Source organism: Macrobrachium rosenbergii, chromosome 3 (assembly GCF_040412425.1).
Source record: "Macrobrachium rosenbergii isolate ZJJX-2024 chromosome 3, ASM4041242v1, whole genome shotgun sequence".
Taxonomy (NCBI): domain Eukaryota; kingdom Metazoa; phylum Arthropoda; class Malacostraca; order Decapoda; family Palaemonidae; genus Macrobrachium; species Macrobrachium rosenbergii.
Window position 1 is genome coordinate 88,996,283 of NC_089743.1, and position 17,539 is coordinate 89,013,821.

At 38.2% G+C, this 17,539-nt stretch overlaps 1 protein-coding gene across 3 annotated transcripts in view; it reads left to right on the forward strand.

The window, feature by feature from the left end:
- LOC136827182 (uncharacterized) overlaps positions 1–17,539 on the forward strand; it is a 43,064-nt gene that overhangs the window by 7,829 nt on the left and 17,696 nt on the right. For 2 of the 3 annotated variants that reach the window (XM_067084954.1, XM_067084962.1), the window contains exons 2-3: positions 8,960–9,238; positions 15,251–15,433. In XM_067084954.1, the coding sequence (XP_066941055.1) occupies positions 8,960–9,238; positions 15,251–15,433 (462 nt within the window). The remainder of the gene's footprint in view (positions 1–8,959; positions 9,239–15,250; positions 15,434–17,539) is intronic. The other variant, XM_067084957.1, reaches the window with a different exon arrangement.

Genomic DNA, 17,539 nt, shown 5'->3' on the forward strand with positions numbered 1-17,539 from the left:
AATTTTAGATTGCAGAGATGCATCCTAACCTAACCTAGGTCACCAGGTCCTGCCTGACTGGAAAGCCCAACTGAACCCAGTAACTTGACCTTGGTCACCATAAGTTACAGAGTATCCATATTTGACTGCCTACATACCATGGTTATGTATTTTCATCTGTTATTAATTTTATGTAAAACCATTATTGCATGCATTTTAATTTGTGCTTTGAAAATTTCTAAGATTCTTTCCATTCGCAAGTGAACAGTTTTAAAGATACTGGACTCGCTCAGGTATGCTACATTTGTTGGACCTCAGTAAAAAAAAAGTGGGGGGAGGGAGGTTTGCAGGTGGGGGGAAGACAGAAAATGAGTGAAATGCAAGGAGGGATCTAACCTACCCTAACCTAGAAGGCCTGGTCTTTACCTAGCAGGGAAGGGGGGAAGCTTTGCTCCTCATGGATCCCCTTCTTTAACCTAACCTACGGGTGCCTTACCTAGCTGGAGAGTTTTACCCTACCTCCTGGACCTTCCACCTAACCTAACCTAAGGGTGCCAGGTAGTTACTTAGCCAGTAAATGATAGGGTTTGTGACTTAACCTAACCACATCTAACTTAGGGCTTCTGGTCATCACTTGGCCCATATCCTTGGTTTTTAGTATGTGACATCACTTTTAAAATCTTTTTGATATTTTACCTTAATCACAGTCAGAAATTGCAGAAGCATCTTGAGCAGGTTAGAATACATCCTTGTATTTTACCCTTTGCTATTATTCCCCACCAAAAACCTTGCTTTTCCACAGTGGCCTATTGTGTGTTTCCAAAATATAACCAACAATTATCAACGTTTGGAAATTAAATCAATGAGGGGAAATTTTGTCAGAATCTTCTACATTTTCAGTCATTCAAATTTTAATTTTCATAATGGCCTGTGTCACCAAGTAATTACATAGTTGTGCTTTATACACGATCGGCAGTTAAAAATTTGAAGTTCGCAGTAGCGATTCAATTGATGTGAGTGTAGGTAACGGCCCCTCCCTCTGTTGGGGAACAACAGGTACAACAAAACAGAGAAAATCACTTCTTTTCTGCTGATGTTCGACGTAACATCAAATGGTTTGGTGGTTGGGTTTTGAAGTTTTCTACATTGCTTTTCCAAGGAATTGGTGAAGTATTGTTGATTTTGGTAGCTTTTCAGCTTAGCTTAGTTGTTATTCCTATAATATGTCTGATTCTAGCTCGAGTTTTAGATATTGTAGCGAAGGATGTAAGACTCATATGACTAAAGTGACTTACGATAGTCATACAGTTTGTGCTAAGTATAGAGGACAAGAGTGCTCAAAAGATCTTACTTGCGCTGAATGTGTTGGCTGGGATGAGAAGAAGTGGAAAGTTTTGAAATCTCATTTGGATAAATTAGAAAGGAATCAGAAAAGGAAGGCGGCTGTTAGAGCCAAGGGTAGGGCTGTGAGCTTAGAACCTGTCTCTTGTTGGCTGAGTCGGTAGAGTTCTCAGCTAGCACTCTGCTAGGCCCGAGTTCGAGTCTCCGGCCAGCCAGTGAAGAATTAGAGGAATTTATTTCTGGTGATAGAAATTCATTCTCGGTATAATGTGGTTTGGATTCCACAGTAAGCTGTAGGTCCCATTGTTAGGTAACCAGTTGGTTCTAGCCATGTAAAAAAAGTCTAATCCTTCAGGCCAGCCCTAGGAGAGCTGTTAATCAGCTCAGTGTTTTTGTCTCTAACATCAAGTCTAAGACCTTAATGTTCCTCCTCCTCCTGCCCTTGTATTAAACCCCATCCTTAGTCTTCCAAATATTTTTCCATCAACTCCTGTTCCTGACTCCCATGCTTCTGATCCCGATACTGTAGCCATCCTCGAGAATGAATTTGATCATGTTGTCAACACTGCATCAAAATTAAGTGAGTCACTTAAGGTCATGATGGATGAAGTTCACAGTTTTAAACAAGTGTCAGTGCCAGTGGAGGAGGTGGTTGTTCAGTCCCACTGATTCTCCTAGATGAAGGTCACTATAACACCCCCCTGAACCTGGAAGTAGACATACCAGAGGTCCAAGGGAAGTCAGCGGGGTTTGCCCACCCCCTCACCCCCTCATCTGATTCTGTGGCACATAGTTCCCACAACCATTGGAAAGGTGTCGCTGTGAGTGCCCACCAGTTGTTGTCAAATTCTGAGCTCTCCAGTCCGGGGAAGAGACATATGTGGCATTTTCCGGGCGAGTCTCATCCTTTAAAGAGACAGCATGATAGAGAGCCCCCTCCCATTTCTCCCAGGCGCTTAGAGACCCTGCTCTTAGTCCACAACAAGGTTGCAGTAAGTGGCACAGCCCTGCTCATTATTCTCCCAATCGCTCCCATGCTGAGTGTTAGTTGTTGGTTCCTAAGCGCTCTTCCAGCAAACACTCTTCTGGTCATCCGCATAATCGTTCAGTGTATTCTCCAGAGCGGCATCCAGTCTCTGAACGCCATTCCCGGACTCCCAAGTGCCTGTCTCGTTCTCCGGAGCACCTGTCTCGTAAGTGCTCTGTGTCATCTGGGCGCCCAGTGCCAACTGAGCACCCATATTCTTCTGCTTCGCCTGCTTTAGTGTCAGAGAATTCGTCTTTTGCACACATTAAGAAACAGTTGGATGATGTGCTTGGCTTGTTGCACAAGGCGCCAACCTCTCTTAAACCTTCTCGAGAGGCTTCTCCCCATTTACCAGCTTTCAGGAAGTGCCTGCTCTTTGTCTTTGGGGAAAGATTTATCAGTGTTGAGCTCTTCTTTTCAAGTTTTCACTAGGGTGCCATCCCCTTCATGAATGTTTCTCATGTTGAAACTTCGACAAGAGAGATTGTCATTTTCCGCAAGTTGTGATATAGTTTTATGTATTCTTTCCAGTTTTATGTAAAGTGGAAATGCGTATTATATAGAAGAAGGATATTGTTTCGTTGTGTTTGTGTTTAGTTGTGAAAAGCATTGTGTTCGGTTGTTTCATGTATTTAATTGTAAGTATACGCGTAATAGTGCTTTAGTACCAGTCATCGGTTGTTTGTTGGTTCAGTTGTTAATTGAACATTTGGTGTTGGTCAAAGACTGTCGTGAGAGCCAGTCTCTTTACAGCTTAGTACAGTGTAGCTGTATCTAGGAAGGACTCAGGAAATGCAGCCATAGTTGTCGATACCTTCAAACCCACTTCAGTATGCCATTTCATCTTAAAAGTTCATTTAGGGAGATTTCCTTTAGGAGATATGCATATCTAAATGCAGGAGAATTTCTTTGGATGAGGGTTATGAAGTAGAGATTGTGCTCACGCCAATCCCAATCTCAATTTAGTCTAAGAACATCGAATGCGCCATTTGAACTAACAGTAAGTGTATGCCATTTATGTCTTGGATAATATACACAATGCAGTATGGTTTTGATTGTGAGTTAGAATATAGTTGAAGTAACCTGGGTGTCATAGCATAAAACTTAGGCTACGATTAGGTTGGTACATTTCAAACCATTTAAGCTATGTGATCACTTTACGATTTGAAATGCTATACTTATTCTGAATGAGTCGGAATAACTTAGGAGTAAAGTTACTTCTGTACCTGGACGACTGGATTATCATTGTGAAGTCCAGGGCATTGTCCCATAGGGCAAGAGAGCCTGTACTGGGCTTGGCAAGGCCCTAGGTTTACTAAGACTGTCACAAGTCATCTCTGGAACCTACACAAAAAGTGACCTACCTGGGCATTGTGATTGATTTTGTTCTGTTCAAAGTTTCCCGAAACAAGCTCAAGTAGACAAAATGTTATTAATCATGAGAGAATTCTCCTCCTCAGGGAGCATGCCCACTAAAAGCTGGTTGCATCGCTTAGGCCACTTGGCTTCTCTGGAGAAGTTAGTTCCGAGTGCTGGACTTTGGATGTTACCTCCGTTGCACTGTCAAGGGGAGAGACTTGGCCAAACCATGGGTTGTAGCTGTGGAGCCACGAACGAGTTCTTTCCCTTCACTGATTGTTGTACATAGTATTGCTTCTTGCAGGGAAGTCCCTAGAATCCCTGAACCCAGACCTGTCACTGTATTCAGTTGCCTTGGACAAGGATGGGTGTGGTTATCAGGAATCAGTCACTTCAAGGGTGTGGTCGCCAGTAGAAGCAAGTCTTCTCATTAACTGCAAGGAGTTGTTAGCCATCCAGGAGGAATTTGAGTAATTCTGTCTTCTCTAGCTCATATAAGAAGGCAGGAGTATAAACCTTGGTAGTCATCGCCACGATGGTGGAGAGGAATATTGTCCATATGCCTTAGTTGTTTCCTTGTTGGCTGTATGTTTGGTGGACACGTTAAGTCATCTAGGACAGGTGCTCTCCAGCAATTGATCTTTACCCTGCAGTTTGCAAGGCGATTTGGAGTGTTCAGCCAACCCATCATTGATCTCTGCAGCGAGGCTGAATCATTGTCTCCAGCTGTATGTCTCCCCAGTTCTGGTCCCTCAAGCCTGGACAGTAGACATTATAGTTCAAGAATGGACAGACTTTTTGTGTATGCCTTCCTTATGTTTCCACTGTTGAAGGGTGTACTCTAGGGTTGAGGACTACTGGGAACTCCACCATGTTTCTAATCTCATTTTGGTGGCCAAGCAACAGCTACATTGATTAGTTTTTATCAACACCCCTCTCTAGACTGTCAAATCTTGATGGCACAGTGTAAGTGTAACTTGTGTTCACTTCTAACTACTTGAAGCCTGTCTATATCCAGTAGGAAGACTGCCATACACTAGCACCTTTAGTTGCAGCAGGGGAGATTTCTCTTAGTCTTTCCCTTATGTGTTACGAACAGGTATAGATGAATCCTGTTCCCAGTTCTCCATCTGTGCCACCCTCTCCTTTACCTGGCTCTTGCTTCCGAACCCAACCATGTTGCCAGCCTTGAGTTGAAGATTGATAAAAGGTTTGAATTAATAGTGGTATCCATTGCCCAATTAGCATCATGAGTGAAAGTCCTAATGGACAAAGAGAGTGGTTCAGAGTGCCCAGCAGTGCTTAGTGCTAATGAAGTGTTAGTGAAGGAGGTGGCTGCTCATCCCACCAATTCCCTGGGCAAAGGTCCCTGGCATACTCGCAAAAACCTGGGGGGAGTCAAACTGGTGGCCTAAGGGAGGTCGGTGTGGTCTTTCCACAAGTAGTCGCCCCTTCAGTTCAGCCTGTTGACATATCCCAGGTTTAAACCAAGAGCCATTGGAAGGGTCTGTCTGTGGATGTGCATTGTCTGTCATCAAGTTCGGAGTAGTCAGGTTCCAGGCATCAATGGCACTTTGCAGACAAATAAAGACTACTGAAACGGTGGATGTGTCACACTCTCCTCCGGTTCCTTGTAAGAAGATCAAGGATCCTGAGCGCCCTTTGTGTAGTCACTGGGACAGTCCAGAGCATTTTCCTTCGGACAACCTCTTGGCAGAGAATCTTTTGGTGCCCAAGCGCTCATCCTCCAGGATTGTTTCTTCTCCAGAGCGTCGACAAGCACCCGAGCTCCCAGCAGTATCTGAATTTCCTTTGGAAGTCGAGCCCAGTAGCACCAGTGCGGCCAGTAGTGCCCAAGCACCTGGTGGCTCCCGAGCTTCCGGTAGAGGGTGTGCGCTCGTTAGCACCCAAGGTCCCAGGTGTATCTTTGTGTTCATTAGCGCCCAAGCACCCTGGGGTGACCGAGCACCCAGTAGCACCTGAGCATCCAGTGGTTTCAGAGTGCCCACTGGCGCCCACTCATCCAGCTTCGACTCGGCATCTCCTTTGGTTGGGATTTCTTCAGTGCAGCGCCCAGAGGCGCCTTCCACACAGATGACTCCTCTTATCCAGGCTCCTGCCACTGGTTTTCAGGCGCCTGCAGCTGTGGGTCAACCTTTGGACCCTATTCAGAATAAGCTGGATAGTATTTTGAGCCTGCTCAAGAAGGCTCTGTCAGCTCCTCAGACTCCAGTAGACTTGTATTTGTCACCGATATCCTCTGACGAGGAAGAAATGGTGGACCAGACACTCCCACTTCGGCACATGCCTCATTATAGATTTCTGCTTGCTACCTTTCCAGGTTTCTTTTCTCCAGTAGCACCTTACTTGCCTGCATCTGCCTTTTTAATGGAGTCTCAAACTTCTGGGTCCTCAAGATTACCTAAGATTGTGCTTTCTTCTTCAGCAAAGACTTTAAATGAGGTGGAAGGATGGCCTGCAGAGAATAGGGACCAAGGAAGAGCTGCCCTCAGTTTTCCTCCTTCCAGGTTATCTTAGGGGAGATACTGATTGTATGCCACAAGGGAAGCTCTTTCCCTGGGAGTTTCTGCCTCCTCCCAAGGGGACTAATCTGGGTTGATAGACTCGGCCCAAAGATCAGTGTTTACTTCAGCGAAGATCATGTTCTCCGCGTCAGAGTTGGCTCATCTCTTAAAAAACATGTTTATAGTGTTCGAGGTTATGAGCTTCTTGGATTGGTCAGTGGGTGCTCTGTCATGAAAGATCAGACTGCACTGTTTTGCCCCAGGATTCTTCCACAGATTGGCTTGGCATTCTTGTATAGACAAAGGTATCAGGGATGGCTCCTAAAAATTGGCCTCCCTTTATGCTGTGGGAATACTGAAGAAAAGAGAGCTTTGGTGCTCATTCACTTCTTAGAGAGTTACTCCTTCGCAAAGATCGGCGCTCTTGGTTTCTCCCTTAGATCGTCATCATCTGTTTCGACAGGCTACAGTTCTTGGTATTGCTTCCGATCTCCAAAAGAAGAGTACCCAAGATCTTTTGGCACAGTCCTCTAGACGCCCAAAGGAGACAGCCACCTTTAGTTCCAGGACAGTAACACCTCTACAGATGAATCCCTTATGGGGCAGCAGGCAAAGGGCTCACACTAGACCAAGATCTACTGTCCGTTTCGCGAACCATGTGCCATTAAGAAGTCTGCCTCTAGATCTTCCTCTCGAAAGCAGAGGACAATGTCCTCTGTACTCATGTAGGAGCCAGGCTCCTCCTCTTCTGGGAGCATTGGGAAGGGAAGGAAGCAGAACCTTGGATAGTCTCCTGAGGGAGGGTTACGCCATCCCCTTCGTTGAGAAGGGTCCTTTAGTCAGCTTGCCTGTCACATTACAGCTTACTCTTCAGGCTCAAAGATGTTTGTACCCCTCTTGGAGGAAGTTTCATCCCTCATCAGGAAGGGGGTAATAGAGACGGTTGAGAACATATATTCCCTAGGGGTCTACAACCAAACCAAACAGTTCTGTCATCTATTCACTAGGGAGACTGGATGACGTCCATAGATATGCAGGACACATACTTCCATGTTCATATCCACCCGGACTCTAGGAAGTACCTCAGGTTTGTTTTTGAGGGCAGGGTGTTCCAGTTTCGTGCATCTTGTTTTGGTCTCTCGACGGCCCCCCAGGTTTTCACCAGACTTCTTGCTCCCCTCACAAAGTGGCTCCACCTCATGGGAATCAAGATATCCCTTTACCTCAATGATTGGCTCCTTTGGGCCCACTCAGAAGTGCTATAGAAGCCATTCAAAGTTACAATAAAAAAAATATTGTACAACAGATTAAGTTTTCACTCCATAAATTGTATAATAATGGAAAAAATATAGAAATATGTTGGATCCCTGCCCCTGTAGGGATTAAAGGAAATGAAGAGGCTGATAAAGCAGCTAAAGAAGTGGTCCATATGACAAGAACAAATGTAAACATCCATATTAGTGACGACACACACAAGTAGTTCTGACGCGTCTTCGAATAGGCCATAATCATTTGACACATGGTCACTTAATGAACAGTCCATGTGGCCCTCCTCCCAAATGACCAGAGTGCAAAGTGTTAATAACAGTCAAGCATGTATTGTGTGAATATCCAAAATATAACCTGCAGCTATTATCAAATTTTGGAAATAGATCAGTGAAGGAAATTTTGTCAATCTACATTTTCGGTAATAGTAATTTTAATGTTCATGAGGAGCTGTGACTTAATAAATAAAATATAAAAAGTAAATAATAAAAATACGAAACCCCTTAGGTGTTCTAATGAATTTTAAAACCACTAAATTTTAAAATGTTGCTTAGCTTATTCTGAATTTTAATATACTTTCTAGTGAGTATATATAGAAACATGAGTATACATGTATTTATTGTGAGTGTGTGTTCCAGTATGAGAGCGTATGCCTTTGTGCAGTTTTTAATTTCATTTTCGTTCATTCATCATCATACCGAATGACCTATTTGGTCCCAGTGCTAGGCCAATGTCCTAGACCTGTCATTTCATCCAGATCCTTCGGGCCAGCCCTATGAGAGCTGATCGTCAGCTCAGTGGTCTGGTTAAACTGTTTTAATAATTCATCAATTTGTAATTCGTCCTTCACCAGAATAATAATAATTCATAAGTTTGTAATTCGTCCTCCACCTTCGTTGTTTAGATAGCAGTTGTTAAGGGCATAATCCTCTATTCAGACAAAATAATGAAAACTTTTATTAAGGATGTACCATATCTCTTGTTCAGTGCCAGCATGTCAGAGATTAATTTTTTTATTTTCTTATTTTACTTTTGGATTCTCTTATTTTATTGTAATAACACCCTCAGTCTTATTTACATAATCAGTAAGAATATTTGAAAGATGTGCCTTGTCCATGTTATGTAAGGTCTGATATAGTTAGGTATATTTTCAGTTATCAAGGGCTGCACTTAACAGACAACTACCTCACAACCGGACATCTTCATGTATAAACAATGACCATAGCTAGTATTTTTTTCTTAGGTGATCAAGCAAGTAAAAATATGTTTGGAATCAATTTGATAGATAAGTTTATATCCTTTGGGAGGTCGAGAAAGTTTCATTAATTTTCATTCTTCAGGCAGCTTGCAGCATAGTCTGAGTAACATTTTCAGTTGCATATTACCGTAGGAAGCCTCTTAGACATTTCAGTCTCATTTCTTTAAGTACCGAAAGTTTTGAAGGAAACGTTTCTGCTTCCAGATCTTAAACAAGAGTGACTCAATGTCTCCCCAAGTTGTACGCGCCGAAAGTAAACAGGATGAGGTAGAAAAATTAATGCAGGCCTACTTCGAAATAGACGAAAATAATGAAAGAAAGGGTAGTAGTGCCAACCAACGTTTCGAAGATCTCCTAAGGAAACTCAGAGAAGAAAATCTCGTGGCACAGGATAAGGCCCCAGCTGACATTTCCCCAGCCATCTATAACAATAAATTTAAGTCCTCAGGAAATCAGATGGCTCCTGGAAGGGGAGACAAACAGGTACGGGTAGTTCTCTTCTCTCTCTCTCTCTCTCTCTCTCTCTCTCTCTCTCTCTCTCTTCCATGTATGTAGGTAATGTACATCTCAACTTGTATATCAATGACATAGTGTACATAAAGCTTGAAAAATTTTGCCAGCGTTGGTAATGATGGCAAAATTCTTAACTAACATAATCAGATTAACTCTCTCTCTCTCTCTCTCTCTCTCTCTCTCTCTCTCTCTCTCTCTCTCTCTCTCTCTCCTTTTGGAGGCCTTATGTTAATAAGTAGGTCGTCAGCTTATAGGAAGTAGTTAGCTTGTTAATAGCTGGTTTCATTTCCCTTGTATCACTCGTAATGGTTTTCATTAGAGATAAAATGTGGGGACGAATTACTGACCTTATCGAATCATTCACAGCAGAGGAAGTGATTGGATGATTGTCTGATTGGGGTTCCAGACACCTTTGTTGTTGTCTTTGTTTGATCAGGTGCCAGTTTATACAAATCTGCTTGTTTACACGAGCATCGACTATAAGGAAATATGATAAATATACATTAAGAGTATTTTGGCTAATGATGATAGCCTGTGCTTTTAAAAGATTACAGACATGGTGTGAGATATTTTCTAAAGATACCAAATGCAAATAGGTATAACTAATTCTCACTGGCCTGCAGTATATAATATGAATTTATATTTGTAATGTCTATGGCTCTGTAAAATTAAGAAAATACTGAAATCCCATATTTAAGACTAGATTTTTTGAACTGCACTTCTTCATTAAAGTTCAAATTGATAGAAGGGACAGGATGTTTGCTTATTAACTCTACGTGAAATCAATTCATAAATGCAGTCTTCAAGAAACCTGTTAGCATCCCTCTACATATATACATACATTATATATATATAATATATATATATATATATATATAATATATATATATATAATATATATATATATATATATATATATATATATATATATATATATATATATATATATATATACATAGGTTACAGTAAGATTGTGAAACCAGTTATTTCACTAGATCGCTCGGGATTTTGTGAAATGACCAATTCGCTTAAGAACATTTGATCCCTCAGGGCTAGAACTAAACACGGCGAAATACATTTGACCCATGGGCTAGTACTAAACATGGCGAACAGTGTAGATGAATCACTATTTCACTCTTTAGTACTAGCCTTCATGGATCAAATGTTACTAAGCAGATTGGTCATTTCACAAATTACCTGAAGATTTCAGATTTCACGAAATCCCTGGATTTCACAATCTTACTGTAACTAACACACACACACGCACACACACATACATAAGCAGCAGTTCTTGCTTCGTGGTGGAGGTTCCATTCCGACAGTGTGACTATAAGCAAAAGTCACTGATAACTGAAAATCGCCATTTTTCGGCTATCGGATGCTCTGTTGGGTATGTATTGGTGCTGATAAGCAAAAATCGTCAGTTTTCGTCGCTAGACAGCGCTGAAAAACCGGATTGCCAATAACTGAACTGTTTGTATAGAACTGCCTATATATATATATATATATATATATATATATATATATATATATATATAACCCTCATTCACTATTTGCCTGAGGAGAGAGAGATTTTGTTCTCTGAAATACTATATAGCTTTACTTTCTACATCTTGGCATTTTATGGCTCATGTATATTATATATATATATATATATATATATATATATATATATATATATATATATATATATATATATATATATATATATAATATATATATATATATATATATAATAAATTTATATATGTGTATAATATATATGTATATATATATTATATATATATAAAGATATATATATATATATATATATATATATATATATATATATATATATATATATATATATATATATATATATAATATTTATATATAATATATATTTAATAAATTTATATATGTGTATAATATATACAGTATGTATATATATATAATATATATATACACACTGGCTGACCTACCCGACACTTCCCAGAAAAACTGAATGACATTCTCTCTCTCTCTCTCTCTCTCTCTCTCTCTCTCAACACACCCATTCACTATTATAGAATCCAACAACCTAAGGCCATGCATTCATGGTTAAGTGTACATTTCTTCTGGTCATTTCTTCAGTTTATGGGTGAAGACAGTCCACTCACCAGAATGGATGAACTGATGGTATTACCTAAATATCTTCCGAATGACAGGTAACAGGCAGTTGCAAGTGTGGACAGGTCAGCACCAATTTTGTGACAGTTTGCCACTGTATTTTCTGGGAAGCATCTCAGACGCTCGGATCAGAATATGAATAAATTATACCCATTATTCACGGGAAATTCGCCCATTAGCGGTATTTTTCACTGAGAAATATTCACTGATTACTGTATTTTCATATTTTCATGACTAAATGCACTTTTTGTGATGAAACTATTAAAATACTCAGGTATAAGCATTTTTAGAGGCATTTTCTTGTGTTTAAACTAACAAAATAGGCAGTTCTGAGTGTTTTTAGAGGGATTTTAAGTATTTGCGGATTTTAGCTATTCGTGGGGTGTGCGATCCCCCACGATCCCCTATAATGAATATGGGGTTTTACTGTATATATATATATATATATATATATATATGTGTGTGTGTGTGTTTAATGTATGTATATATATGTATATGTACAGGCAGTCCCCAGTTAACGTCAGGGTTTCAACTTACCTGGCAAAAGTCGTGCAGGTTGGTAGCTGACCGAAGTAAACCATTTATTCCTCTCTATGTCTCTCATCCTCCCTCTCACTCTTGAGCGCTAATACAATCCTACATCTAAATGGGTATGTTTAAATCAAACCTAGGATACAAAAATACTTTTAATTCATAAACCCAACATGAAACTGATTAAATAAAAAAAATTAGCTAATAGCCAGGGTATTCAACCCCCTCCTATAATGTCACCAAAACATAGGTGATAATAAAAGAGAAACCAAATTCCTTCCCCTACACTGATACTGAGTGTCCCATACTAACACCCAAGTCCATTAGTCAGACACAATAAAGACAGATGTCTAAAATAGTCACCCCTGACCATTGTCCATGCTGTTTGCACACCCGTGCATGGATTATCCCAGTAACATCTGTCAATGAAAGAAACTTTTTTTATATTAGTCTAAATATGAGATAACATGAGATATTTCCCATTACATAAAACCCAAATAAAGAAAATGCACAAATAACAAGAAAACCACAAGCATTAAGAAATAAACAGCAATGCATTGAATGTTCACCAGCTATCTTAAGCTTACCTTTTCAGTGGGTAAAAGGGAGCTCATCTTTCCACCATCAGTGATGACTGGCTCTGACAACAATAATGCCCCATATTTCACAAAAAAAAATCTTGCACTTTCCCTATCAGCCACTCCCATTCAAAGAAGTGAACTTACATCATGAACTTACATTACTGCAGTGACACTCCCTACAAATCTGGATCTGTAACGAGATAAGGCTTCTGGAAGTTTCCATGCTGACTTCCATTCACATGTGTGTTGTAACCAAGGGCCTTCGAGAAGGTGACAATGCTGAATTTGTGCCGGAAGTGCCCTGTCGTGTTCGGACTGTGCTGAATCCGAAAAACACCGAAGCATACACTTCTTGCCCTTTTTGACCTCTGCACAACAGTGGCGTACCAATGTTTAATAAAACATGTATACAGTAAACCCCCATATTCGCGGTCTCACGATTTGCGGATTTCTCTATGGAAAATATATGCGCCTTATTCACAAAATTTGCTCATTTGTGGTATTTTTCACTGAGAAATATTCACTGATTACTGTGTTTTTATATTTTCATGACTAAATGCACTTTTTGTGATAAAACTATTAAAATACTCAGGTACCCAGGTAGTGCTCGTGTTATGATAATTCGATTTTGCAATGGTAATACCGACACGACAATAGTTATAAAATATTTTTAAATTTCGGCGGGCGCAGGCAGCAGCGTACAATCAGGCAGCGAGACCGACTTTTCTTCCACCTCTTTAACCCATCTTCTAGTTAAAAAAGTTAGAGAATGATAAAAGTATTGTCAGTAACGTTATACACTTGCATAAATACTTACAGCCATAAACAACTGAACGAGAAACTGTTCTGCTTATAACCGAATTGGATAACAACAGCCGTTATGCTTGTATTTTAACCATCGTATGGTAGTAAACAATTACCTTAATTATATAGTACAAATGACGTTAAGTAGAATAGGACTGATATATTTTTACATTATACACTTATTCCGTATGGATTAAAGATCGGCAAGGAAATACACTACTAAATTTAAGCTGCAAGTTGTAGCTGAAGCTGAGAAAACAATGTTCAAGCTGCTAACGACTATAAATTATCGTGCATCGGCAACATGGATGAAACTCGACCATAATTAAAATTGGAGAGAGTATTTTAATCAAAACTACTGGGCGTGAAAGAACACATATTACTGTACTGCTATTTTTATGCTGATAAACGATAAATACATAAAACTTATATTATTATGAAATCAAGTGAAAATAACAAACAGAATGTTGATTTTTTTTTTACACAAAACACATGCCCCCAAACGGCCAATGTCATCTGTTAACGACTTTTATTGGATACAGTGAATTAAAGCATAACATTTTAAAAGATCCATGGAAAAGATGCATATTCGTTATGTTGATGTTTGTATAATACGATCTTATGTGAATATAGAGTACAGTATAATGTAGGCTAGGCTAATGCTTGTTTGTTGTTCAATTTCTCTTTGTATTGAGTTGCCATAAGTCACTCTGTTTGAATATCCGAGAATTAGCTGATATTAATAATTACTATACTGTGAATGTATAGAGTATACAGTACTTTATAGTGTAGGCTAGGCTACCATATATGTATACAGTACACGGTGGTACTGAATACCCTAGTGTAGGCTAGGCTATATTTGAGGTACATTTTTCCAACAAACGATGGGGTTTTTGGAACCTTGTTGGAGGTTTTTGGAACTTAGCCCCATCGTAAGTAGGATAATACCTGTATAAGCATTTTTGTCTTTTTCTTATGCATTTGAACAACCAAAATAGGCAGTTGTAAGTGTTTTTAGAAGGGTTCTAAGTATTCGCAGATTTAGCTATTCGCGGGGGGATGTGGTATGCATCCCCTGCAAATACAGGGGGTTTACTGTATACTGTATTATATATGTATATTTATGAAATTTCAATCAAAAGACTGCAGTTTCTCTTTTAACATTGAAACACAATAGAACCCCCTACAACAGTATTTAGAATTTGAGTCACTTGAAGCCTTAAAACATGATAACAGTGAACGCTGTTAACCTGTTATAATGTCAGATGAGATTACCCACTTCAAGAAGCTTAATGTGTGCGCTAGTATTTGATGGAAATAAAAGCACCAGAAAATGCACATACACAATGTGAGCTTTTATTTCCATCAAATACCAGTCCATATGTGAAGCTTATTGAAGTGGATAATGTCATAAGACACTATAACGGATTAAGAGGGCCATTGTAGTCAGGTTTTAAGGTTATAAGTGACTCAATATAACAATAAATGTATTGGGTGGGGTTCTATTGTGATTTAATGTAAACAGGGAAACTGCAGCCTTTTTATAAAAATTTCAGTACTGTATCTGTGTAATTGCTATTACCAGCCGAGTTGCAGCACTGGTTGGAAAAGCAGATTGCCACAAACCCAAGGTTTCCAGTAGGGAAAGTAGTCAAGGCCTTTAAGAAGATATAGAAATAGAGAATGAAGTATGGGTTAGATATAACAGAAATAAACAAGATACAGTGGTTCCTGTGAGCCTGGTAGAAAAAAAAAACATAATCCAGTTTGAACATCTGCATAATGAAGAGGATAACTAAGAACAGGAACTTATGATGTCTATTATGCTCATTTCTTGTTCCTCTGAACTTTATCAATCTAAAGTTACTGGAAAGAGAGTTCACTGCATAAAATTCATGATTTTGGTTTCCCTACACAGATTAGCACCAGCATCAATGGATCCAGCATTCACAAAATAAAAGCTCCCCCACCAGATGAGGTACCTGATGCTGAAAATGATGAGCAACCTTTAACGACACCTTCCACTACGACAACCACATCAACTACTGCTCGACCTCCAACACCACCACCATCCGTGAGACCAAAGGCTCATGCAAACAAGGTGAGTGATGATGTTTAACTGTAAAGACATTTTAGTTTTTATTTAAATTTACACAAGCAAGTGTCCTTGAGTTTCAATATAACATCATGGGAATAACTTGCACCTAAAACCATTTATATGTGATAGTGCATATACCCTGGCAAGGATTCGAACTTTGCTCGTAGATTTTGAAATAGAAATGACAGTAACTTATTTATTCTGCCATCAAGAAAGAGAGAATTATTTCTGTTCTACTGTAGGTTATCCAGTCAAATTCAGGTTCCATAACAAATGAAAATCAAATTATCTCCACCATGATAGTTTTGGTGCTACTTCGGACGTGGTTTTTCATACTCAAATATGAGGCACAAATATCACTTAATATATTAAGTTCACTTTACCCTGGGAATAACGTACATCCAAAGGTAATTATATTTGATGAAGTGCAGCTACAGGATGACATATAATTTATCCTTCAGTTATCAAGAGAGAGAAGTTGATTTCTGCTCTGCTGAACTACTGCTTGTCAAGTAAGGGTGTTGCAGTGTTAATTAAGAATTGTTATAAATTAAATCACAATTAAAAGTGTTGTTATTGTAACCATTTCGTGTAAACGTGGTTACATGGTGTTTTCTTTAAATAAGCATACCCCCGAGATAGTTTACAGAAATATTTTAAGGATCACTGCATGAAAGTAAAGTTTACAGAAATATTTTAAGGATCGCCGCATGAAAGTAATCAAAGATGCTTTGCGTACTTGGTAGTAGAATGTGTTTGATTAGTTTTTTGCAGAAAGCTCTCGAATAATTTTTGAAATACCAAGTTTATTTTTTTTATTTTTTCAAAGGAGGCGTAGGTAATAAAAAAGGCGAGATAAAAAATGAACCGTATGCAATCATCCCGTGGCGAGAAAAAATTGAATTTTATTTTCCCTCTTTTGATGTGAAGATGGTATGATAAAAAATGTAAATATTCTGGGGTTCATGTGATTTTCAGTTCCAGCCTAGAAAATTGCAAAATGTATTTATTCCATTTTTATGTCCTGGGTGCCAATGATTAATTATTGCTCTTCATTGCCATGATTTAATTGCTGCGTCCATCACCTGACATTTGAAAAGTGCAAACTGGTGTCAGGATTCTAAGTATTGGTCAGTAGAAGTATTATTTGCTGAATTTTATAACTTCCCATGTTCAAAATGTTTAATACTTTTACATTTTATTTTGTATTTGCTTGATGCCAGTTATGAGATGCTTGCCTTATACATTCATATATTTGGTAGCAGGTCATTTTTAGTTGACAGTCCAATTACGCTTTTTAAGTAGTGTTTGAGTAAGAACTTTTGGTAATAATACATCAAATTAATTGCAGATGTAATCATTTGATAGTTTTTTAAACTAAGTATACATATATATATATATATATATATATATATATATATATATATATATATATATATATATATACATATAAAGATAAATATTATGAAGGAAAAATTCATGAGGAAAGAGAAGCTGGGAGTGCTGTGGTAGGCAGTTGAGAAAACGACAGTGTTTCTGAAAGGCCTCGTGATTCAGCACTCCAGTGTTCCTTCCCACTCCATTGTTTCTCTACTCCTTTATTGGATTCTATTTTTTTATTTATATATATGTATATAATGTATATATATACATATATGTCTGCATATGTGATTCATTTATAATATTATATATATATATATATATATATATATATATATATATCATTTATATTATATATATATATATATATATATATATATATATATATATATATATATATATATATATATACATATATATATATATATATATATATATATATATATATATATATATATATATATATATATATATATATATATATATATTGTCACATGTAATTGCTATTATAATATATGGGATGTGAAAGCTCCATGTATTAAAACTACAAAACTATATATATACTCCATTGTTTCTCTCTTTCCTTTGTGGATTTTGTCTTATTTATATATTCATCACATTCCATATTTTTGTGATTCATTTGTATATATTATATAATGTATATATATATACATATATGTAATATACACACATATATACAGAGTATAATTATAAAAATATATATAATGT